The 26,816-nt window shown below is 37.4% G+C and overlaps 2 protein-coding genes across 2 annotated transcripts; both read left to right on the top strand.

The window, feature by feature from the left end:
- The first annotated feature begins 2,772 nt into the window (after positions 1 to 2,772).
- Positions 2,773 to 6,219, top strand: LOC133874192 (uncharacterized). Its single transcript, XM_062312045.1, has 4 exons — positions 2,773 to 2,836; positions 3,447 to 3,567; positions 3,700 to 3,772; positions 5,867 to 6,219. Exons 1-4 carry the CDS (start codon positions 2,806 to 2,808, stop codon positions 6,119 to 6,121), a joined length of 480 nt encoding a protein of 159 aa, XP_062168029.1. The 5' UTR covers positions 2,773 to 2,805; the 3' UTR covers positions 6,122 to 6,219.
- Positions 6,220 to 7,309: 1,090 nt separating this feature from the next.
- On the top strand, positions 7,310 to 11,131 carry LOC133873236 (phosphatidylinositol 4-phosphate 5-kinase 5-like). Its single transcript, XM_062310969.1, has 7 exons — positions 7,310 to 8,484; positions 8,827 to 8,994; positions 9,100 to 9,265; positions 9,354 to 9,470; positions 9,637 to 9,830; positions 10,567 to 10,705; positions 10,787 to 11,131. Exons 1-7 carry the CDS (start codon positions 7,310 to 7,312, stop codon positions 11,129 to 11,131), a joined length of 2,304 nt encoding a protein of 767 aa, XP_062166953.1.
- The last annotated feature ends 15,685 nt before the right edge of the window (positions 11,132 to 26,816 follow it).

The following is a 26,816-nucleotide window of genomic DNA, read 5'->3' as shown; positions in this document are numbered from 1 at the left end:
TTAACACCACAAAAGTTTTCAATGAAAACGGTAAACATACAATTATCTACTAGCCAGGGGTACATTAGCTAGCCATAGAGGTAAAGCTTCCAAATATGAGAAATATTTAAAAGATATGTAGACCTTCCATTGACTGCAAAAATGATGGGTCAGTTCATCGCAAAACAACTTGCATAGGAAAGTAAAATCGCGATACACGTACCTACGATGCAGAATCTGGCGTTCTCTGACTGACGAGAACAAATCGATGGGTAGGCTTTGTTATAGTACTAGTACTAATTAAAAGGAGAATGAGCAGCACCGGATAATAATCACGGTAGAAAGAGAACGGACTCTCGCAAATCGATTTGTGCTCTGATATCACGAAGAAATTTATAATTGAATGCAAAATGAAATTGAATAGCAGAATAAAGACAATAAGCACAAAGGATGAGAGAGCGAAGAAGATAGAGAAGCACACAAGAATGTTGTATGAGTGAGTCTATGACCTATATCTATAGGTTAAAGCTCTGAAGGTTACATTGTGCTTTTATTTCTTGATTATGTTTAAAATACCAATGATCGCTATTTTATAGGAAAAATGTGGCAAGTGAATACTGAATACAATATAAATATAAATATACATACAATCATAATTATATGAAAATATATTCTAGCAAATGGGGGAGTTTGTGGTTTGACAAGTACTAGGGTGAGGGTTCGACTCCCACAATGGGAGTTCTCAAACCTAATGAATATTAGTCACCTTGCCACCTTGGGTCCCATTATATTCTGATGGAAATGAGTCAGGCTATAACTCAATCAGACTTGAGGAAGCTCTACGGTTCTAATTACCATCTTGTCCTCTTTTGTGCGGTTCTCAATTGGCATGTGCTACCATGATCACGTTGTTGTGGATTCCTAGGGAAGGCCTTCTTTAGTGAGTCCATTATATAGCATGATGAGACACCACACAACCCAAACGCTTAAACCACTTACTCTTCTTACATCTTAGCAATGTGGGAACACCTCACTAGTGTACTCAACAATCTCTCATTCACTATTTGTTTATCAAGTAAGTAGCAGTGCTTACTACATCCGCTCAGAAAGTTTTCGACAGTTCTGCATGCAGCCTTCACATATGTTAGAATCAACTGACTTCATTTCTGGTAATATTCCTTTAGACAACAATACCATCATCCCTTTCTCACTCATATGCCCAAGCTAGATGCTAAGTCTAGAAAATTTTATTTCATTGGCTATGAGGATGAGGCATTCGGGTATAGGTTTTGGGATGATCAAAATCAAAAAATCGATTAGAAGTGGGAATGTTACTTTTAATAAGATGGTTGTGTATAAGAATAATTCAAGTACAGAACTAGTAAGTACAGGGTCAGAGGCTAAGAAACCTGAATTTATCAACCTAGATGGAATTTCTAAAGGTGCATCTCAAAGAAGGAATTCAGAAGTTGATAAGGATTCATAAACTGAAGAGGATCCAGAAGTTGAAGAAACAATAGATCAACATATTGAATAGGGTACATCGACAGTGGCTGCTTGTAGATCTACCAGAACCATTAGGTCTCCACAACGTTTTTTACCCTCCCTGTTTCATATTTTGTTGATGGATGGCAGCGAGCCAGAGACGTTTGTTAAAGCATTGGAGGTTGGAGATTCAATCAAGTGAGAGTTAGTCATGAAAGATGAGATGGACTCATTATTAACTAACCAGACTTGGGAGCTGACAGAGTTGTTAGCAGGTAAAAATGCTTTGCACAACAAATGGGTGTTCAGAATAAAGGATGAACATGATGGTAGCAAACACTACAAGGCAAGATTGGTAGTTAAGGGATTCCAGCAGAAAGAAGGACTTTCCTAGGATCCCGACCAACTGGTATTAGAGCCATGGTTAGTTCCACATTGACTCAACTCTCCCTCGCTTGTGAGTCATTTTACATTTCCAAGAGTGTCACGCGTACCGGGCAGAAACAGACGTGTCGATGGTTAGTTTCACATTGACTCAAGTACTCCCCATCGCTTGTGAGTCTTTTTACATTTCCAAGTGTGTCATGCGTACCGGGCAGAAACAGACGCGTCCAGATACTCCTCCCAAGAAACAAACCATGGCTTTGATACCAATTGTTGGAGATTCCTAAGGAAGTTATTTTTTAGTAAGTCCATTATATAGCATGATGAGACACCACATAACCCAAAAGCTTAAGCCCATGGATTTGGGCCCAACAAATGCTATATAAACCACTTACTCTTTTTACATCTTAGCAATGTGGGAACACCTCACAAGTGCACTCAGCACACGCCCAGGTAGAGTAGGCACTTTGGTCACCCCCTTTGCCATTTTAGGAAAAAAAAAGGGGTGAAAAAAGAAAGAGAGAAAGAGGGTGGAGCTATTCCCCTGTTTCTAGTCCTCCCATTCAGCCCTTAGATACTAGTCTCTATTTAGTAAGCTTTGTAATGTAAAGGATGTGTATTGAATACGTACGGGACCTATCTGCTGGGGATAGAAACTTGCACCTTAAAACAAAAAACTCCATAGGAGCAAGCATTTCCTAAAATTATATTATTAACTTGTAATTGCATGTGGTTAATTCCTTCCTTCACTTGAGAATCAAAATATTAAATGTCCTTTCCAAATTCTTTGTTACAATTAGCTAGTCTTCGCTAAGGCTTTGCTTCTTGCCCAAGTAATGGAACATACTACTCCCACCTCGCAAGTCTTGCTGTTCCTTGGATCAGATACAACATATAAACTTCCTTTCGTGTCGGTCGGTGTTATTAGTCACAAGCATTTCAAAGCACAAGAGAAAGATGGGCAATTCTCTCAAGCAATTTGCTCCCGGTACCATTACTGATCTCTCTCTCTCTCTCTCTCTCTGTTTTAAAATATATTAGCAAATCTTCACATTAATTTATAATACTTTTTTTTTTTTTTCACTTTAATTAAGATAGCCGTGAATAAACGGATATATATATGCCACGAAATGTTGTCATTACATGCGGATCTATATTGAGTTAGTTTTCCGAAATGGATGCTGTTTCGGGATTTTCTTTGTATGATTCAGGGCGTGTGGTCTTATGAAAATCATACACCATGATTTTTGAAATCTCACAGGATTCGAGTCGTGTCGAGCCATGAGTATAAGATTATATAGTTCAATTCTAGCTAGCCTGTTTCCATCAATTAAACGGGTTGAGCTCCTAACCGTAACCCGTTAATTTCTTGTTGAATTCGGGTCGGATTCACTTATCGTGTAAAAAATTTACCGCCCTACTCACAGTACAGTAAATAGCATTTCTGAAATCAGCTGTGGATCGAATGTTTGTATGCGTGGGTTGTGGATAACTTTGATTTGTTTTAATATTTTCATAGTTTCTGAGTGGACCATTATCATAAATATTACCAGACGTACGTAGTACTGATCAGTAACGCTTTTTTGATATTCATGCAGGAAGTGAGGAAAAGAAGGCCAAAGAAATTGGTCTCGTTATAGAACAATATTTTCTTTCCCTTTCAGATAACCCGCAGGTCGACTTAGCTGCCTTCTACCGGGCAATATGTGAAGCTGTCCAGTAATTTATCTACCTCATCTTTGGTCAGATCGATAGGAGACATTTTCTGTGCACTTCGATCATTTGCTGCCACGTTATCTGTGACACAGATAAAATTAATGTGTTTATTAATTTTAACCAATATTTTGACAGGGAAATCAACGTAAAGCTCGGTTCCACACAATTTCGTGTACCCCAGGTTAAGGCACTCCAGGACGCCTACCATGTAAGCACCGATTCCTTCCCCCACTGCCTAACTCTAAATTTACATGCATGCTTCAAATGTTTCGCTACGAGAGGCCTTGTTGTATTTAATTGGTTTGGATTTTGGACTTTGGTCGGCAGAAAAGAAAGGTTTATTATTAAAATACTTAATATGAGTAGGTCGGTGTTAGATACCTACGTCCACTTTTAAAGAAAAGTTTAAAATAACTACATTTTGTTCGTATTATTTGATTATCTTTACAATACAAATGACCCATATTTAAATGATCGAGAATTGGGGTAGGTGAAGAAAATATCAAATTAAATTTGATTAAAATCAAATATGTAAGAGATCGATCAATTCATTCTGATTATGTACAATACTATATTAAAGGGGAAAATACAATTTACCACCCTCTCCCCCCTCCCCCGGCGCGAAAGTTGGACCCCTTTTTCAATCTTGCCTTCAATGTTTAAAAAATGGCAATCGACCGGCTGAAGTTTCAACTGCTGGCAAGTTTGACAATCCATTAGCTTTTACCATCTTCACTAATGGAAAATGGCTCGCACGTGAGTATTAGGGGATGAAGTTACCAAAATACCCTTGTAAAGTGTTAAAAAAAATGAATAAATACAAAATCAGTTAATGTGGTTGACCTAAATTATAAATCGTTCTCTGTCGTATCAACGTGAATTCAGAGATCCTTAGGGTATACCAAAAAAACAATTTATTTACTCTCTGGAGTCAAATTCTATTAAAACATTTAACAGATTTCGTTAGGTGCTACAACAACCACTCCTTTGCTTTTTTCTTTTTCCTTTTTCTTACAAAAAAATATTTTTTAGTTTCTTGTTTTAGTTTTATCTATATATATTTTATTAAGAGTGACATATTTCGTCATTTTATTAGTGTTGACGTAGCACCTAACAGAATCCGTTAAATATTTGAACAGAATTTGACTCTAGGGATTTAATTGTTCTTTTGGTATACCCTAGGGACTTCTGAGATCACTGTGATATTACCGGAAGTGATTTGCAATTTAGGCCTACCACAATGACTGATTTTCATTTATCCCTAAAAAAAAAAAAAAAAAAAAAAAAAAAAAAATGTTAAATACAAATTTTTAACAAAAAAGAAAAAGAAAAAGAAAAAGAAAAAAATGGGGGTGGCTCGATCGTTCCTATTTGGCCAAAGGGGTGGCTCCCCATTTTGCCGGATCGGGGTGGTTTCGGAATGGGGGTGGCTCATGGAAGTGGTTCGGACACCTCCAAGTGCCCCAAACTCCCATTTGGCCTGAATGGAGGTGGCGAACCACCCCCAAGTGGCCAAATAGGGGTGGTTTTAACCACCCCCCAAAAAAGAAAAAGAAAAAAATCTGTATTTTTTTTTTTTTTTTTTTAACACAACCCTAGGGGCAATGGGGCATTGTGGAGAATTCATCCACCCCTGAGGTGCATTGAGGGACTTTTTTACCCCCTAAAAACTCAAATGCAATGCACGTGGGTCATTTACCGTCAATAAAGACGGAAAATACTAACGGATGAGAAAAGTTGTCAATGGTTGAAACTTCGGGGGCCGTCGATTGTCACTTTTTAAACATTAGAAGCGAGATCAAAAAAAGAGTCCAGCTTCAAGAGGTAAAGTATATTTTCCCTATATTAATTCTAACACTTTAACAAACAACCCTTATCACAACACCCTTTTCTTTCTTTTCTTTTTCTTTTTTCTTTTTTTTTAAAAAAATGGAATAAGAAGAAAAAGAAAACTTGTTCAAGATTGTGATTAGAAATAATTAAAAAAAAAAAAAAAAAAAAAAAAAAAAAAAAAAAGAAAGAAAGAAAGAAAGAAAGAAAGAAAAAGAAAAAAAGAAAGAAGGGTTTGATATGGATTACCTGAAAAAAAAAATTGATTCCTTTGGCAAGTAGGTAAGTCAACCCACAAACACATTCAAGATGAATTGAATTGGATTGTAATTCACTAGAATGAGCAACAATTTACACACACACACACACACACACACACACACACATATATATATGCTTAATTATACAACTCACATTGTCTTTATGATATAAATTAAGATTTGTAACATATGAAATGGTTGATTCCTCGTAGGCTCACCACAAAGACCAAGAGAAGAAGCCATTGACGAAGGATGAGTTTGAAAAAATCTTCCGACAAGTGATTACTCGTACAGGATTTACGGGCATCGGAGGAGCAAAGGATACACTTCTCTACATATTTGGTGTCCCTGTAACTGCATTCTTCATCAAGCAACGAGTCATTCCACGTGCAATTCCTAACGAAATTTTCATCCCGGGAATCACTTCTGCCACTGTCTTTATTCTTGCCAAACTTAACAAGATATGAATATTAAAGATTATGTGATCATATATTCAATTGTATTATGTACGTTAATCACCAATATTGTGCATGTATTATATAGTGTACAACTTCTTCTTTTTTAATTAATCCACCATCATTGATTAAAATAAAATGCCTCACTGAGCACCAACTTCATTGAAAATTCCATTTTAATTAACCCATCCCCATTTTCTCTCTTGTGTCTATCTTCTGTCTTTATATATTAGCTAGTTATGGATAGAAACGTTAACTAGCCTATATATGGTTTTAACTCAATTCTAAAAATTGAGTTAAATGATTATGATGGTGCATTTGGGGAGACAATGTGGCCCAAAACAAAGAATATACTAAGAGTAATTTATAATAAAAGAATATATATATATACACACACACACACACACATATATATATATATATATATATATATATATATATATATATATATATATATATATATATATATATATATATATTTGGTCTGATTTTTTAATCCAAATTTAGATATCAATTAGCAAAGCTCCCCTATTTTTGGAAGAGAACCATAAGACCAGTAAACATGAGCTTGTTTTTTTCCCTCATCTCTAAATGTCACGGTTTGTAGAGGTTGTAGGAGTTGAACAAGTCTCTAGCTATCTCTTTCTTAATCACAAAGACAGAAAGAACAGATCGATGAGAAAATTGTGCTTTCTTTGACCGATTAGTGAATGAAAAGCTTCGATCATTGTTTTCTGAGTCAAATGTCAACCGAAGAAAATTAAAGAACAATCAAACCCATGCACCTAGTACGTGAAACGTTGTCCAATGAAACATGCATGCTATCCACATTTGTTGCGAGAATAGCAATAATCCCAAATAATTGTAAAAATTCAAGACCAAAAATTTACACCATGATGACCGTTTGTTCTGGTTCACAAAGAAAAGACACTCTCTGGTTCAATCGCTCTTTTCTCTTCCTTCACAAAATAAGATATTCTTTGGTCTTTTCGTTGATGCATTGCTCGCCAAATCCCCATTTTAATTTCATTTTTTCATCTGGGCCTTCACGATTTCTCTAAAATGAGTATTTTCTAATCCCATTTTGCGTGTTTATCGAATAACATAACTCTTCTGTAAGAAGTATTGAATTGTAAAAAATATATATATAGAAAATTAGAAATACATATTTAAAAATAAAAGGAAGAAAACCGTTGCAGGATGAGCAAAGAAATGGGTGTTTTAAAGGCATGGGGGGCCAGTGTGCGCAGGACACAGGCTGCAAAAAAACGAGCCAACAACCTCTCCGGCACGATGTCCGTGGCTCATGCAGACGATGACGAATATAAAAACAACAACGGAAGCGGCAAACTATACAGTGCAGAAAGGGTTCTTCCCAATAGTGACTACTACACAGGCCAGTGGTCCGACAATTTTCCCCACGGACAAGGGAAGTACCTTTGGAGTGACGGTTGCATGTACGAAGGGGAGTGGTTCAGAGGCAAAACAATGGGGACAGGTAGGTTTAGTTGGCCTTCCGGTGCTACATATGAGGGTGAGTTCAAGAGCGGTTATATGGACGGCATCGGTACGTACACAAGTTCTAATGGGGATACCTATAAAGGGCAATGGATCATGAATTTGAAGCATGGACATGGCGTGAAGAATTATGCCAGCGGAGATTGGTATGAAGGAGAATGGCATCGAGGGTTGCAGGAAGGTCAAGGTAAGTATCAATGGAAGAATGGGCGTTATTACATTGGAGAATGGAAGAATGGAGAGATATGTGGAAAGGGTACGTTTGTTTGGCCTAATGGGAATAGATATGATGGGTTTTGGGAAGATAGGTTGCCTAAAGGAAACGGAACTTTCAGATGGCCTGATGGGAGTTTTTATGTTGGGTACTGGAGCAAAGATCCAAGTGAGCAAAATGGGACTTATTATACATCAAGTTCTTGCCCGGAAGCAAATCATGAATGGGATCCTTACGATGTGTATAATGTTGATTTGGGCGACTGCAAGATTTGTCATGGCGAGAAGGTTTCAATTTTTCCGTCGCAAAAGAAGCTAGCATTGTGGAGTTCATCCAAGTCCGGGGATAACCTGAATTCTAGGAGAATGTCGGCTGATGGGAGGGTGAGCGTGGGCTTGGAGAGGCCATTGGACAGATTGCATGTGTGTGATGGTGATGGTGATGGTGATGGTGATGAATCTGGTGATGTTGGTAGTAGGATTCCAACGGTGGGGAATTTGGAGGATGATTTGTCGGGTCTGCATATCAATGAAGCAAATCCAAGGGGGCTGCCAATGACAAGGAGAGCAAAGAAACAAGGAGAGACAATTCGCAAAGGGCACAAGAATTATGAGCTCATGCTCAATTTGCAGTTGGGAATCAGGTATTCCTCATACTAATAGGCTTTTGTCACCTTTTTATGTGATATGCTTTGTTTCAACTATTTAATTTATATCATAGCTGTTGATGTCTGTTTCTTTTATTCCTTTTATTATCCAAATATTCATTCCCTAATGAGCAAAAGTGACTTCAAAGAGATAAAACTATGAACATTAGCACATAGTATACAAAATTGAAGAAATATATCTTTCTTTTCCTAGCCCTACTCCTGTCTTACAGGTAAATGGCTTAAAATGTTTATTTTCCTGAAATTGAACTCTTCGTTCAGACATATTACGGCTTAGCGTTCCATCACTCATTATCCATGTGTGGATTGATTGGACAGACATTCTGTTGGAAGACCTGCTCCAGCTGCATCCCTTGATTTGAAGCCTTCAGCTTTTGATCCCAAGGAAAAAGTATGGACTAGATTTCCTCCAGAAGGATCCAAGTACACCCCACCACATCAGTCCAGTGAATTTAGATGGAAGGATTACTGCCCATTGGTCTTCAGGTGAAGCCAGCTTGAAATATAATATCTTGTTTTTGCTGCATTTGTGCAGTTAATACTTTGATTCATCATTTTGTTGCCCTAACTCTTTATCTCTCTTTTCTCCAGGACTTTAAGGAAGTTGTTCAATGTAGACCCAGCTGATTACATGATATCAATATGTGGGAATGATGCTCTTCGGGAACTCTCATCTCCTGGTAAAAGTGGTAGCTTCTTTTACTTGACCAATGATGACCGCTACATGATAAAGACTATTAAAAAGGCAGAAGTAAAAGTGAGTATTAATAGATAGTTTTGCCCACGATTTTTCCTTTCGAAATACTGTTCTTTAATTTTAATTCAGCGGTTTATTCATCATGCAGGTGCTTTTAAGGATGCTTTCAGCCTATTATAACCATGTTCGAGCCTTTGAAAACACACTAGTGACCAAATTTTATGGTCTGCATTGTGTTAAGTTAATTGGGCCTATCCAGAAGAAGGTAGACGTACTAGCAGTATCATACAAATTAACCAACATGCAATAAAATTGTGTGAATTAAGTGACCCAGCCATCATTTCTTCTTCTTTTATTTTCTCAATATTAATGTACATGTCCTCGATCTATCACTGATTATATGCACAATTGTAATGTGGTTGATGATATAGGTACGCTTTATCATAATGGAGAATCTCTTTTGCACTGACTATACCATCCATAGACTCTTTGACTTGAAGGGATCTTCCCTTGGCCACACAACAGTTAAGCCTGAGACAAAGGTTGATGAAACTACCATCCTTAAAGACCCTGATCTGGACTTTATATTCCGACTCCAGAAGTCATGGTTTCAAGAGTTTTGCAGGTGAACATAGTTCCTTTCTTTCTCTTAATGCTTTATTTAAAGGGAAACTTCACTTACAAATAAATGGATATACCAAAAATCATCCATTTAATCTCAACCCAAAAGACCCAATCAAATTTTCCTCAACAACAAACAACATAACCAATCAATGAGACGAGAGAAAATTGAAGGGTGTTCGATTCTACCAAAAATTTGTACAATTCACTGAAAATCTGTCTTTCTCACCTTAAACCCAGAATCTCATTTCTCAAAGAAACCTCTAAGTTTTCAGCTTTTCTTAAACCCCAAAAGCACATAAGTTCAATCTTAGCGTTTCAGAATAAGGGTCTTACTAAAATTTGTTACTGTTCCTAATTAACAAGCCAGAAGTCAAAAGACCCTGTTGTGGAAAAAAGAGATCCCTTGAAAGGTGGGGGTGGAAATGGTGGACAGGGAGGGGATTGGACAACCTCAATTTTGCTGTTGGTGTTGTGGGGAACACTCTTATACTATGTTTTCAAAGAGTGTGTGTGGTCAAAGTAATACGATTGACCATCTTTCTTTTTCCTGTTAGTATTGAATTACTCTTTCATTTATGTGTGTGTGAGAGTTAGCCTCCTTTAAACTTAGTCTCAAAGGAGCTATGTTAAAATGGGTTTTCTGGACGGGCACATTTGAATTGTTGAGATGCGTGCATTGTCTAGGTGGATATTAGGGTTGAGGAATGATACCTAACTTTTTGTTTTATTTTCGGTAGGTATAACAAAATAATCTCTACAAATAGCAATATACCCAGTGACCGTCCATTATGCCACTGTGGAGTTCCTGCCTATTTAAGGAACTCTTGGTCAAATGCAAATTTCGGTAGAAAGTGGTATGGCTGTGTAAACCATAAGGTAATTATTTAATTTTTTCTTTTCTTTTTTCTTTTTTTGTTGGTAATTTGTGACATTATTTCTTATTTATTTATCATGTAGAAACCTGGTGATTGTAAGCTTTTTGAGTGGGCTGATCACGAAATGTGCATTTATGAAAAAACATTGATGGAACGGCTGAAGAGCAAAGAAGAGGGAATGCGAGCTGAAATTGCTAGACTTGAAAAATTGATGGAAACAAAACTTACAAAATACAAGGAAAATATAGAGACTCAATCTGGCCAAATTCGGCTGCAATTAGAGATGTACCAAACTAGGGAGAAAATGTACCAATTTAGGGAGAAGATATACCAGGCTGCTTTAGTTCTTGTTATTTTGCTTATGCTATTTTATGTTAGTGGCTACAACAATACTAATAGTGGTCGTAGTAAGCTGATGCTAACATAATGTTACGAATTGTACCTTTTTATGTAATCTTGGGAGCACACAATTTAGGAATTGAACCACTGCAGAACCATAAAAATGTTTATGTATGCATGTGTATTTGTGCTACTCCGTTGTTAGTACAATATATGTATGTATGTATATGTGTTTATACTACTCTATTGATACGTATGTATGTATTTCAATCTGAAAAATAAATATTTGACTTCTAAATACCAAGTGTGTGTTCGTGTGTAACAAAATATCTTAAATGCGGAAAATAAAAGAGACAAGATATTTGTTGACGGAGTGGAAACTCTGTGAAGAGAAAAACCACTCCGGGCCAGTCAAACCCAGAAAATCCACTATCCAATGATAAAGCAAGTTACAAAACATTCGTACTCACAAAACCTATTGTAGTAGTCATATCTTTAACTATAACACGAAACCCATCATGAACGCTTCCCAACTAAGTCTCCTACTTGAAGGAGTCTTTGATGGAATCATTTACCTTATGGCCGACCCCTAAGATAGACTTCACACGAACTGTTGAGCACACACCGGCAACGACTAGAGAGCTAGCAGATCTTCAATTCTCCCTAAACACCCTCTCTAAGCACTATGAAATTCTATACTAGATTCTTACAAACAACAAGCCTAGAGCCCTCTATTAATAGGCTTATAGAAAGCCTAATTCTGCTCAAATTTGGACTCTGACTGTGGAGCGTACGGACAAAAGATTAGCCTCATCCGGACGGTCTTCTATGACCGCCATTCCAGAATAGGGCAATTCTTCCCATAACAGGTCCACGTCCGGATGGCTTGGCCGAGCATCTGGACGGTCTTCGTTGTAACTCATTTCCGCTCTTGTAAAGGAAACCTGGAATATTCTGGAATGCTGGATAGCGTCCAGACAAGTTACCATGTCGTCCAAACGTCTTGCAGAAACTTCCTAAATAAGTGTTGACTGAAATCCAATCCCGAGTAGAAATTGGAGAAGCTTGACCTAGCGCCCGGACGGTGTTGCCCTGACGTCCGGACGTCTTCAACTCTAAACCTTCTAGAAACTGCAGGGTGTCTAGACGCCTTCAAAGGCCTGTCCGGAAGGTTGCACAAGAACCGGCTAGCTGACTTGAAATTTGCATGGAATCTTCATGAACATCTTCTAGAAACTTGTGACAAAGCACAAGGTTTGAAATAAACATTGTCCATAAAACTTGAAGATTCAGAATAAGACCGATAATCATGTTTAAATAGCAACCAATACATAAAGTGATTTTGTCATCCCGAATGTAGCCAACATAAAATACTAACAAACTCCCCCTTTAGCCATTCTGGGACAAAAAATACTTGACCGGTTTGGAAATACATTCCCGGTCCAAAACAAAAAATACTCCTCATTTTTGTAACAAAAGAACAAAGGGTAAACAGAGTATAATAAAAAAAACCATAACCAAAAATCAAAAAAAAAAACAAGAGAATAGAACAAGGTTAGGTCTTCAACAAGAAATCAGCACACACAAGTATCTAAACCTGTGAAAACAGTCAGATAGCTGGTCAAAAATACACAAGCATATGGAAAAGAGTTAAGTAATCAATGAGCATAAATTCCCTGCAGGTAGAGATATTTCAATAATCAACTTAACTCATGCAATGTGTATGTGTGTGTGTGTGTGTGTGTGTGAAGACTTTCTCAATAAGGTATGATCTTCGCTGATATGATTTAAAGCAATTAAATTTTTTAAAAAAGAGAATTTCACAGTTAGATCAGTCAAAAGTCAAACCTTATCTTACTATGGCCTAGTCACCCTCATCTGATACTCTTCCCCTAAGAAGCAGCACAATTTTAAATTTTACTTGCACCATGAAGGACAAGATATATAGCCGTATCAGCACATAAGCAGTGAATTTATTCATATAACATTAAGCTCAAAAGTATAACTGCTTGTTTCTTTGAGGTGTTGCCACTTAGAGAGGAAGCCAAAATTTCTGGGGTTAGATTCAACTAGTGAGTTGGTCAATTTGACAATCTTAGGACATAAAAAATCTCTCTGAAAGAATTTTCAAAAGCAAAAAAACAGAGATTAAAAGAAAAATAATAATAAAAGAAAAAAAAAATGTACTTCAGGGGAGCCTTGGATAGTGCACATTTTCATTGCTTGAGGAAAGCAACTATCTAGAAAAGATGCAGCAGGAAAACTCAGCTCATATCCGACTTAGAAACTTAAGCATATAAATGTATATTCTATCAAAGCATAGAGAACTGTTAAAACTGATAAATATACATGAGAGAACATTAACCTTTAGAAGAAACCTTGCATCAAATCCCACCCCCCCCCCCCCCCCCCCCCCATTTTTTGTTGAAAATAAAAGCAGAAAAACAACAAAAATATACTACACAGGAAAAGAAAAATATAGTCCAAGCATGTAAGGTAAGGGCAAACCTAACCTCAGGGAGAGAAGTTTACCTATACCAAGACAGAGAAGCAATCGTTCGACATGCTTTGTCTGTCATCCCTATGAAATACCTACAGAAATTTCTTAAGACAACAAGAGAAACTATATAGGGATAGAAAAAAAAAATGGTTCCATAACAAATATGCAAAGCATGCACAGGATATGACAATACAAAAGATGCAACGCAAGTGTACCAGAAATGCACTAGGATTTAGAAACTGCAATCCTAGGCATGTGTGACCTCACCTACTAGGTGGGTCCGCTCCCCCTTGGGAAGTGAGTGTGCCTATCCTGTCCTCCAACCTTCGGCTGCAGTTCCATATATTTGATCAAGCTCCACATAAAAGCTACCAGCAAAAGGCCAATTTTTCATAGGTTGGATCCTTTTTAGGCGTTAGCGATTTTTCCTTATGATGTTGAGATTTGTTCTTCTTTGGCAACCAGGCCTATTTCATAGGAACAAACCTCTGTTGTTGTCGCTAATGCCTTAGAGCAGGATATCTTGCATGAGGTCCAAACTTTCTAGGTGGGTCCTTTTGAGCCTGAGGACCCCTGAGTCTGACATGACTGTTAACTCCACATTGGTGACATATGGGAGTTTTGTGCACTGGTGGAGCATACCATGATAGTTACCTCGGAGCCTGATGCTTCCTAGGAAGTCTGGTACTCGCAGAATCTTTCTTTGGCAACTCCTTCTTCACTTTAGACCTCTGAACAAGTACGTGTGGGCACTTGGGTCGAATGTGACCGCTTAACCCACAATGATGGTAAATAGGGACAAACATTTGAGTGGGTTGTCTCCTATGTGGAGGAACATATTTTGTCTTGGAATGTTCTTCAACATCGTTTTCCTTCTTAGGAGCATTCTTCTTATTTCAAGTTCTTTGGAATTTTAACTGGCCACAATTTAGTCTAATATGTCCCACCATCCCACATTGATGACATGTAGGTAGGTTTCTCTCTGTATAATGCTTAGATTTCCCAGATGTAGTATTATCATTCTCACAAGAAACCATAATGGCCTTACCTTGTCATTCTGAGGCTCTGAACCTGAGGGCTTCACAAACACAGTTCTGGAAGTATAAGTAATGTTGGAGGAATCAGTAGCTACATACCCGAAACCAGTTTTGTCAGATGAGCACTTCTGACCTGTCAACATCTAAGCTAGCTTGTTGTTTGAGAACTTCTCCAATTGTAACTGTGTATCCATCAGTTTATCTTTCAAGTCCACGATCTTCTGAAGTAATGTGTCTCTTTCTGTCTTCATAGTGTTCATCTTCATCACCTTCTTCTGATTGGACTTTCTCAACTTCATGAGTTCATGTACAAGACACAATATTCCTCTTTTAGTTTTTCGTCACTATGTTCAGAGTAGTGAAGATTGTCCTAGTCTTCACGTGGAGCCACACAGGTTAGAAAATTCTCAATAGATTCTTCTTCTTTCTCAAACTCATCGCTGAGAGTTGCAATGTAGGCCTTCCCCTTAGCCTGCTTAAGATTTGCACATTCGGTTCTCATGTGCCAAAGCCAGAGCACTCACAACATCTATGACCTCTAGGATCCTCCTTCTCTTCTTCTTCTTGGTCGGCTTCACTAGGAGTTTCCCTCAGTCCTTTAATGAATTTATCAGTCTTTATCAATTTATTGATCCTGTTGGCGATCATGGCCAATTTATCTTCTTCTTCATTGTCTGAGTCTTCATCAGAGGAGACTCTTCTTTTAGTCGTCTTGAAGGTCATTCCCTTTGTTTTCTTGACTAGGGGTAGGGAATACTCATAAGTTTGAAGAGATCCCACCAACTCTTCAATCTTTATAGAATCTAAGTCCTTGCTTTCTTCAATGGCAGTCTCCTTAATCCTGAAATGCTCTGGCAAAGACCTTAGAATCTTTTTGATGAGTTCTACATCAAAGACCCTTTTCCCAAGACTCACCATCGAGCCTTTTAAGTCGTTGATCCTGGTGTAAAACTCATCAAATGTCTCATTCTCTAACATCTTAATTTCTTCAAATCTACAAATTCACATCTGGAGCTTGACAGATTTAACAAGTTTGGTGCCCTCATATGTTGTTTCTAAGATTTGCCATGCTTCTTTAGCGGATTCATAACTTGAAATTCTTGCAAATTCAGATGGGGAAAGCGCTTGATATAGAGCATGGAGGGCTTTATCATTGGAAAGTCGTGCACCATTTTGAGCAACAGATAGTTCGGCAGTTGTAGCCTCTGGTTTAATCCAACCGGTTTCTACAATTTGCCAAACATCAATAGATTTTGAAAAGAAGCACATACGAGCTTTCCAATACTCATAATTCGTACCATCAAAGGCAGGAATGCAATGAAGAGATTGAGACATTTAAAAAAATAGAAGTCAAAAAGATCACACTTAAGAAATAAATCTTAAACAGAGTGTACCAAGCTCTGATGCCAATTGAAAAATAAAAATTTGACTCTAAATACCAAGTGTGTGTTCGTGTGCAACAAAATATCTTAAATGCAGAAAATAAAAGAGACAAGATATTTGTTGACGAAGTAGAAACTCTGTGAAGAGAAAAACCACTCGGGGTAGCCAAACCCAGGAAATCTACTATCCAAAGACAAAGCAAGTTACAAAGTACTCGTACTCACAAAACCTATTGCAGTAGTCATACCTTTAACAATAACACGAAACCCATCGTGAACGCTTTCCAACCAAGTCTCTTACTTGAAAGGGTCTTTGATGGAATCATTTACCTTAAGGCCGACCCCTAAAATAGACTTCATACGAGCTGTTGAGCACACACCAGCAACGGCTAGAGAGCTAACGTGTAAAGATCAGGAAAAATAAATAGGAAATTTAGTGTTAATAAATTATATTTATTTGATAGGATGAAACTAATAATAATTTCTAAGGAGATAGATTATATAATGGGAATAAAAATGAGTTTTAGTAAATAAATAATTAATTGCATTAGTAAAATGTGTTTAGTTTAAATATAGGGTTAGATATTAATTATCAAAAGATAAGATTTTAATATAATGGGGTCTTAATGTAATTAATAAAAGTTTGGGCTTTAAAATGAAATGTAATTTTCCATTGCCACGTGTCAGCACACGATTTGTTGGAAGAAGATAACATTATCTTCTTGTGGAACCACACACACACGACACGTGTCCCACTTCCCTCTCTCTTCCTTTTCCTCTTTCTTTCTTTTCCTTTCTTTTCTCTCTTTTCTCTTCTTTTTCTTTCGGTTCCGCAGCACTTTCCCCCTCCTCTTCTCTTCTTCTTTCTTCTTCGTCTCCTTCGGTCGCCCAAACCAGCCAACCCAACCCTTTCTCTCCTTTCCTCTCTTCTATCACGCATCCGAGGCACAGTGAGGGTGAGATCAAGTGAGACCGTGTTGCAAAAAAATGAAATGGGTCTCCGGCCATGGTGTGTTTGAGGTATAATCCTTAGCTTTTCTTCACATTTTCATTTACCCATGGATTATTAAGCACGAAAATCATGCGTATGGTTTGGGATTTGTTTAGATTCAGATTCTAGGTTTATATTGGTATGGACTTCGGTTTTTTGTGAGATAATAGTTAATTTTTGGGTTAATTGCTTAGGGGTTTCGCCCATTGAAGCTAGAATGGTATGGTTTGAAGCTTGAAATCATATTGATTTGTGAGGGTTTTATTTGGGTCCAAAAATAGGGTTTATGATTGGAGATTTTTGGAGTTTCTCATGGGGTACTATTCGAAGGGGTGTTTGTAGTTGGGTATTTAATTTGTCATGATGGAGTAGTGTTAGAAAAATATATTTTGGTTATGTTGGCTTGTACAAATCGTTGGTTGTTATTTACAAATAAAGTGGTTAAATTATAGTTGACCCTTGAATTGTTTTATTGGATTTATTGATATCTAAAAATTTAGGAGTTTGTTTAGAGATTGGAATGTTGTGGTTAATTGTTTATTGATGATTATAGTTAGTCCTTACGTAGTTTGTTGGAGGATTGATCATATATTAGAATCATTGATACCTTGGGATTTGAGTGTTATTAATTATTGTTGTAGATTGTAACTTACATTGAGTTGAATATGAAGTTGATTTATTGGTTATTTTGCTTATGGTTGAGATTGTGTTCATTTGGCTTTGGATTATGTTTCATGAGCTTAGAATTAGTGTAGGAGTTTATTTTGATGTTAAAGGATGAATTGCTAATGGATAAGGTTCAAATGCGGTTGAAATAAGGAATGAAAATGTTATGTAGGTATGGTTATGTGGTTTTGTGTGCTAATAGATGTATTTAGTTATGTTTATGAGCTTTAGATGGTTTGGATATTAGGTAAGGCATGAGAATAATTAATGCATAAGGACACAAAGACAATATGATAAATAGGTAAGTGTTGGACGTTGAGTTATATGAGCTAATTGATAGAACATATACTGAACTAGAAATAAATGAGGGAATGAGTAAATAGTGTAAGTGAAAGGGGTATAATAAATAAATGGAATACATAAGGATTTTATAGTGTTGGAGCCATAACTTATATACAAGGAATCACTAAGCCAATCTTTATGCGTATTCGGATTAGGTTTTAGCTTGGTGAGCATTTTATATGTGTGTGTATATATATATATATATACACACACATGCATATAGATGTACATATACAAGTAAGTTAGATATATATTACTAACTTGGTAAATAAATAATGTGTTATAAAGGTGGGGTTAACAATGAAAATGTAATGCAACAACAATAGATAAGCTAATAAAATAATAAATATACCTTAGTGTTAATAAACATGACATAATAGGAACCTAAACCTAAGTGTTAATTTAATAATAGTTTAGGATACTTAACTAGGCTTAGGCACGGGTAACGCAACGTGTGAGCACGCGGGTAGTCTAAGTGTCATAGAATGAGTTCCATAGCATAATCTAACTTTATAAGTATTTGCAAGGTCATTTCATGATTGGAGACCTCGACTGGTTTTCCAATGTTGAGTTCGAGTCGTGCGTCCAATGCAGCCAGATGATATGTTTTGGCTGATTTGAATAGTTTCGATTATATTCAAATAATATCAATGATGTTATGAAATGATGTAGGAATGAAAGGTATTGAATTGATTTAAAGTGTTTGAATGTATGCTGCGGTTGGGATTTAAATTATGCAAAGTAGAGTGATAAAATTATATGTTGATTGGTTTATCGTATTTGAAGAAAGCATGATTTGCAAAGAATAGGAGTATAAAGTTTGAACTGTAAAGCATAAAGCATGAACATAAAAATGAAAGGGAGGGTAAGCCTCATAAGAATGAAAGGGAGGGTAAGCCTCATAAGAATGAAAGGGAGGGTAAGTCTCATAAAAATGAAAGAGAGGGTAAGCCTCACAATGAATGAAAAGACAATCATGAGCATGCATATCATTGTTTAAATTGTGTAATGTTTTCATGATATAGAATAATGTAGTTTTTATGCTAGACGTATTTCTATACCTAAGAGTTTTACTAGCAAAGAATTTATGTATACTTCTATCATCTAGTTGCATGATTTAAGACCATCGAGCTTAGATGTACAAGGGTATTTTCATTGTTCCGGTATGAGTAATACAGTAACCTGGGAGTAGGTAGATGGATTCTCGTGGTACATCAGTAAGAAGTGCTTGGATATCAGAGTTTTACTCTAGTAACCACATGGACAACTATGTACCATAGACAGGAAGTTGTAATGTCCTAGGATTCGATATTACCTGTATTCGGGAGATGATAGTATGCTCGTACTAAAAAGCAAAATGGCATGTTTTAAGCTTGGTGTACTTGGATGTGACGCTATTGATTGGGATATCAGTGTGACTTGGGAGTAGGTAGATGAATTGTCGTGGTACATTAGTAAGAAGTGCTTGGATATTAGAGTTTTACTCTAGTAACCGCATGGACAACTATGTGCCATAGACATGAAGTTGTAATGCCCTGAGGCACGGTGATATCACAGTTAATAACATTAGATCTCTGGGCATTTGAGCTACTAGAATAAAAGTATTATTGTAGGTGGGTGTATACGTAGTTGCTTCCAAGCCATTGGAACTTCTACGTATGAGTCCAACTACATAGTATGTTTTAAACGTTTTTTGATAGTCGGTGTTTGCTATATCAGCTAGGGGGTTTTCAAACAAAAGTTTACATATTCGTAGCTATTATAGTGTACGCGAGACTAAAAAGAAAAAGTTGGTTCTTTGCGAAAACTCAGTTAGTTTAATATCACTGAGGTCTCGGTATTATGTACTGAGACAGTGAACTCACTCTTTCACCTATACGGATGTGGCAAACCCCTACAACCGTATAGATGATGTTCCTTTGGCTGCAGATACTCCGGTCGTAGTTGATGGGGTTGTAGATGTGCATTTAGGATATTATGACCGAAGCTCGCAGTAACGGTCATAATTGCAGGACCATAGGCATCCTTAGTTTTATAGGTTTTGTTATGACTTGTGACACCTGTGTCACTTGCTATTGTATAAAGTCATCTCTGTTAAGTAATTATATTATGGAAAGACATAAACAGATAGATGTTAAATGGCTCTTGTTGTAATTAATTTGTGATAGATGTTTAAGATGTGATTTCTGCTATTAGATTTATGTTTTCTGCTACATAGTTAGATAGATGTCATACTTTAATTTACCAAGTACATATTATGGGGTATGTACCACATGTTGGTTTTGCGACATATCGCCGTGCCACTGTGAAGATCCATTTGTATTTTAAGAGATTAATGTTCATGAAATGTTTTGTATAAAAAATAAAATAAAAAAATAAAAAAAATGGGTCAGCACATAGTGGATCTTCAATTCTTCCTAAACACCCTCTCTAAGCATTATGGAATTTTATACTGAATTCTTACAAATAACAAGCCTAGAGCCCTCTATTTATAGGCTTATAGAAAACCTAATTCTGCTCAAATTCAGACTCTGGCTGTGGAGCATCCAGATGGAAGATAGCCTTGTCCAAACGGTCTTCTGCGACCGCCTTTTCAAAATAGCACAATTCTTCCCATAACAGGTCCACGTCCGGACGGCTTGGTTGAGCGTCCGGACGGTCTTCGCTATAACTCCTTTTCGTGCTTGTAAAGGAAACTCGGAATATTTTGGAATGCTGGATAGCGTCCAGACAAGTTGCCACGTCATCCGGACGTCTTGCAGAAACTTCTCAAATAAGTGTTGACTGAAATCCAACTCCGAATAGAAATTGAAGAAGCTTGACCTAGCATCCGGATGATGTTGCTCTGATGTCCGGACATCTTCAATGCTAAACCTTCTAGATATTGCAGAGGTCCAGACACCTTCAAAGGCCTGTCCGGACAGTTGCACAGGAACCAACTAGCTGACTTGAAATTTGCATGGAATCTTCATGAACATCTTCTAGAAACTTGTGACAAGGCACAAGGTTTGAAATAAACACTGTCCATAAAAACTTGAAGATTCTAAATAAGACCGATAATCCTGTTTAAATAGCAACCATTACATAAAGTGCTTTTGTCATCCATAATGTAGCCAACATAAAATACTAACAAACTCCCCCTTTAGCCATTCTGAGATAATAATAATAAAAAAAAAAAAAAAAAAAAAAAAAAAAAAAAAATTGACCGGTTTGGAAATACATTCCTGGTCCATAAAAATACTACCCTTTTTTGTCACAAAAGGACAAAGGGTAAACAGAGTATAATAGACAAACCATAACCAAAAATCAAAACAAAAACAAGAGAATAGAACAAGGTTAGGTCTTCAACAAGAAATCAGCACACACATGTATCTAAACCTGTGAAAACAGTCAGATAGTTGGTCAAAAATACACAAGCATATGGAAAACAGTTAAGTAATCAATGAGCATAAATTCCATGCAGGTAGAGATATTTCAATAGTCAACTTAACTCACACAATGTATGTGTGTGTGAGGACTTTCTCAATAAGGTATGATCTTCGCTGATATGATTTAAAGCAACTGAATTTTCTAAAAAAGAGAATTTCACAGTTATATCAGTCAAAAGTCAAACCTTATCTTACTATGGCCTAGTCACCCACATCTGATACTCTCCCCCTAAGACGCAAGGCAATTTTGAATTTTACTTGCACCATGAAGGACAAGATATATAGCCGTATCAGCACATAAGCAGTGAATTTATTCAAATAACATTAAGCTCAAAAGTATAACTGCTTGTTTCTTTGAGGTGCTGCTACTTAGAGAGGAAGAAAGAATTTCTAGGGCTAGGTTGAACTAGTGAGTTGGACAATTTGACAATCTTAGCACATAAAAAATCTCTTTGAAAGAATTTTCAGAAGCAAAAAATCAAAGATAAAAAAATATATATATACTTTACGGGAGCCTTGGATAGTGCACATTTTCATCGCATGAGGAAAGCAACTATCTAGTAAAGATGCAGCAAGAAAACTCAGCATCAAATCACCCTTTTTTTTTTGTTGAAAATAAAACAGAAAAACAACAAAAATATACTATATAGGAAAAGAAAAATCTAGTCCAAGCATGTAAGGTAAGGGCAAACTTGACCTCAAGGAGAGAGGTTTACCTATACCAAGATAGAAAAGCAATCGCCCGACGTACTTTGTCTATATCCCTATGAAATACCTACAAAAATTTCTCAAGACAACAAGAGAAACTATATAAGGATAGAAAAAAAATGATTCCATAACAAATATGCAAAGCATGCACAGGATATGACAATACAAAAGATGCAATGCAAGTGTACCTGACATGCACTAGGATTTAGGAACTGCAATCCTAGGCATGTGTGACCTTACATGCTAGGTGGGTTCGCTCCCCCTTGGGAAGTGAGTATGCCTATCATGTCCTCCATCCTTCGGCTGTAGTTCCATATATCTTATCAAGCTCCGCATAAAGCTGCCAGCAATGGGCAATTCTTCATAGGATGAATCCTTTTTAGGAGTCTGCGGTTTTTCCTTATGATGCTAAGATTTGTTCTTCTTTGGCAACTAAGCCTGTTTTACAGGAACAAACCTTTGTTGTTGTTGCTGATGTCTTGGAGCAAGATATCTTGAATGAGGTCCAGACTTTCTAGGTTGGTCCTTTTGAGGCTGAGGACCCCTGAGTCTGACATGACTATTAACTCCACATTAGTGACATATGGGAGTTTTGTGCACTGGTGGAGCATACCTTGATAGTTTCCTCTAAGCTTGATGCTTCCTAGGAGGTCTGGTGCTCGCAGAATCTTTCTTTGGCAACTCCTTCTTCACTTTAGACCTTTGAACAAGTACGTGTGAGCACTGGGGTGGGATGTGACTGATCAACCCACAATGATGGCAAATAGGGACAAACTTTTGAGTGGGTTGTCTCCTATGTAGAGGAACATATTTTGTCTTGCAATTTTCTTCAACATCGTTTTTCTTCTTAGGAGCATTCTTCTTATTCCGAGTTCTTGGGAATTTTAACTAACCACAATTTGGTCTAATATGTCCCACCACATTGATGACATGTAGGTAGGCTTCTCTCTGTATAATGCTCAGATTTCGCAAATGTAGTATTATCATTCTCACAAGAAACCATAATGGCCTTACCTTGTCATTCTGAGGCTCTAAATCTGAGGGCTTCACAAACACAGTTCTGGAAGTAGAAACAATGTTGGAGGAATCAGTAGCTACATACCATAGACCAGTTTTGTCAGATGAGCACTTCTAACCTGTCAACATCTGAGCTAGCTTGTTGTCTGAGAACTTCTCCAATTGTAACTGTGCATCCATCAGTTTATCTTCCAATGCCGTGATCTTCTGAAGTAATGTGTCTCTTTCTGTCTTCATAGTGTTCATCTTCATCACCTTCTTCTGATTGGACTCTCTCAGCTTCATGAGTTCCATGTACAAGACACAATATTCCTCTTTTAGTTTTTCGTCACTGTGCTCAAAGTAATGAAGATCGTCCCAATCTTCATGTGGAGCCACACAAGCTAGAAAATTCTAAGGAGATTCTTCTTCTTTCTCAGACTCATCGCTGAGAGTTGCAATGTAGGCCTTCCTCTTAGCCTTCTTATGATTTGCACATTCGGTTCTCATGTGCCCAAAGCCGAAGCACTCACAACATCTATGACTGCTTCACTGGGAGTTTCCCTCAGTCCTTCGATGAATTTATCAATCTTCATCAATTTATTGATCATGTTGGCGATCATGACTAATTCATTTTCTTCTTCATTGTCCGAGTCTTCATCAGAGGAGACTTTGCTTTTAGTCGCCTACGAGGCCATTCCCTTTGCTTTCAGATGGGGAAAGCGCTTGACATAGAGCATGGAGGGCTTTATCATTGGAAAGTCATGCACTATTTTGAGCAACAGATAGTTCGGCAGTTGTAGCCTCTGGTTTAATCCAACCAGTTTCTACAATTTGCCAAACATCAATAGATTTTAAAAAGAGGCACATACGAGCTTTTCAATACCCATAATTCGTGCCATCAAAGGCAGGAATGCAATGAAGAGATTGAGACATTTAAAAAAATAGAAGTCAAAAAGATTACACTCAAGAAATAATTTTTAAACATAGTGCACCAAGCTCTGATACCAATTAAAAAATAAATATTTGACTTCTAAATACCAAGTGTGTGTTCGTGTGCAACAAAATATCTTAAATGCGGAAAATAAAAAAGACAATATATTTGTTGACGAAGTGAAAACTCTGTGAAGAGAAAAACCACTCCGGGGCAGTCAAACCCAGGAATTCCACTATCCAAAGACAAAGCAAGTTACAAAGCACTCGTACTCACAAAACCTATTGTAGTAGTTATACCTTTAACTATAACACGAAGCCCATCGTGAATGCTTCCCAACCAAGTCTCCTATTTGAAAAGGTCTTTGAAGAAATCATTTACTTTTGGGCCGACCCCTAAGATAGACTTCACACAAACTGTTGAGCACACACCGGCAATGGCTAGAGAGCTAGCGAATCTTCAATTCTCCTTGAACACCCTCTCTAAGTACTATGGAATGCTATACTAAATCCTTACAAATAACAAGCCTAGTGCCCTCTATTTATTGGTTTATAGAAAACCTAATTCTACTAAAATTCAGACTCTGGCTGTGGAGCGTCCGAACGGAAGATAGCCTCGTCCAAACGGTCTTCTGCGACCGCCTTTCCAGAATAGCATTATTCTTCCTATAATAGGTCCACGTCCGAACAGCTTGGCTGAGCATCCGAAAGATCTTCACTGTAACTCCTTTCCGCGCTTATAAAGGAAACCCGGAATATTCTGGAATCCTGGATAGCATCCGAACAAGTTGCCACATCGTCCAGACGTCTTGCAGAAACTTCTCAAATAAGTATCGATTGAAATCTAACTCCGAGTAGAAATTGGAGAAGCTTGACCTAGCTTCCAAACGGTGTTGCCCTGACGTCCAAACGTCTTCAACATTGAAGCTTCTAGACACTGCAGGGTATCGCAATGCCTTCAAAGGCCTGTCCGGACGGTTGCACACGAACCGGCTAGCTAACTTGGAATTTGCATGGAATCTTCATGAACATCTTCTAGAAACTTGAGACAAGGCACGAGGTTTGAAATAAACATTGTCCATAAAACTTGAAGATTCTGAATAAGACTGATAATCCTGTTTAAATAGCAACCATTACATAAAGTGTTTTTGTCATCCAGAATGTAGCCAACATAAAATACTAACACAATCCTACACCTTAATTAATTCAATATTCATAGTTTTTGCATACATATTAATGAAAGTTGCAGTAACCAAATTTAAATTAGAACAAAAGTCAACTTTAATGCAATGCCCATGAAGAGACTGTTAACATATCTACACACTCAGCACAAGCTATAGCAGATCACGCAGCCTCTCATCCAGCTGGTGAGACAAATCAGTCCATAAATCATGCACCAGCTAATCAATTACAAGATTTTGTACGTAAGGAAAAGCCAACTAAAGTTGACATGCTATACAAGGCAAGAATGAACCAAAACAACAAGGAACAATATCTTGACAGCATAACACCTATGCGTGAAGGAAAGAATCAGGCATAAGGAAAGGATCATGTAGACAGGATCATGCAGACATCAAGGGATTGCAATCTCTACAAGGAAACTTACTGAACTAATTGAAAGCAATAGTTATGTCATTTCTCTTTTATTCTTGAATAACGGTTGTATATATATACCTTGTGTACCAGTTGTAAATAATTAGTGAAAACAACTTTTTTTCTCCTGTTCATTTTATTTTACGGTATCAGAGCCACACACGGTTAACACCTTCCATCCCATGGCTTTCGCTTCCGCTTCCAACACCTCTCATGCTTCCGTTACTCCCATCCTTTCTCTACCAAATACCACCCATTTTATCAAGCTTGAAAGCAGTGCTGATTATTTGAATTGGGTTACCCAATTTCAGCCAGTGCTAAAAGCTCATGAACTTATGGGTATTGTTGATGGCAGTGAGCCATGCCCACCAAAGTTTTTAGTTGATGAATCAGGAAAAACCACTGATGTGGTTGATCCCAAATACTCACTTTGGGAAAAGAGAGATCAAGTCTTTCTTAGCTTGATCAACAACACCTTGTTAGGGAGTGTGTTATCCTCTGTCTATGGATTAAACACATCTCAGCAAGTTTGGAATTCACTAACAGCCCGATTTGCTAGCCAGTCTCCTTCCAGGATATCTTATCTCAAAAGACAACTGCAAACTTTGCAATAAGGGTCAAAAACCTGTGCTGAATTGTTGACTCAGGCAAAGGCCTGGACAGACCAACTCAAGGCTGTGGGAAAGCCTATAGATGACAATGATCTCATTTCCTACATATTGAGTGGTCTCAATCCTGCCTACATTGGGTTCATAACAACATTCAACTTCTCATCCCGCTTGTCAACCATCTCATTTGAAGATTTTCAGGCAGAGCTTCTCAACCATGAAATTCTTCTTGCAAATCAGCAACACTCAAGTCTTGGAAACCAGCAGTACTCAAGCAACATAGAATTAGGTAACTTTGCCTTGTTCTCCCAGAAACCTAAGCACTTCAAGGGCACACCCTATGGCCAACACAAGCGCAATCAATACAACAACCAGAGGCATCCTGAAGGTAATTTTTATTCCAAAAATCTTGAATCTGGTCATCCTAACCACTTAAACACAACAAGGGCTCCATGTCAAATTTGTGGGAAATCTAGACATCAAGCTCTTGATTATTTTTAGAGGATGAACTTTTCATACCAGGGGCGGCATCCACCTACCCAGTTGGCTGCCATGGCAGTAAAAGCACACCCTCAAATGGAGGAATTTC

The sequence above is a fragment of the Alnus glutinosa genome, chromosome 7, assembly GCF_958979055.1.
Source record: "Alnus glutinosa chromosome 7, dhAlnGlut1.1, whole genome shotgun sequence".
Lineage (NCBI taxonomy): Eukaryota > Viridiplantae > Streptophyta > Magnoliopsida > Fagales > Betulaceae > Alnus > Alnus glutinosa.
This window is presented reverse-complemented; position numbering and strand designations above follow the sequence as displayed.

Coding starts and splice junctions, on each gene's coding strand:
- LOC133873236 (XM_062310969.1), top strand. CDS start 7,310: ATGAGCAAAGAAATGGGTGTTTTAAAGGCATGGGGGGCCAGTGTGCGC. Junction 9,266..9,353: donor TTAAAAAGGCAGAAGTAAAA/GTGAGTATTAAT, acceptor TTCATCATGCAG/GTGCTTTTAAGGATGCTTTC. Junction 9,831..10,566: donor TGGTTTCAAGAGTTTTGCAG/GTGAACATAGTT, acceptor TATTTTCGGTAG/GTATAACAAAATAATCTCTA.
- LOC133874192 (XM_062312045.1), top strand. CDS start 2,806: ATGGGCAATTCTCTCAAGCAATTTGCTCCCG. Junction 2,837..3,446: donor TCTCAAGCAATTTGCTCCCG/GTACCATTACTG, acceptor ATATTCATGCAG/GAAGTGAGGAAAAGAAGGCC. Junction 3,773..5,866: donor CACTCCAGGACGCCTACCAT/GTAAGCACCGAT, acceptor GATTCCTCGTAG/GCTCACCACAAAGACCAAGA.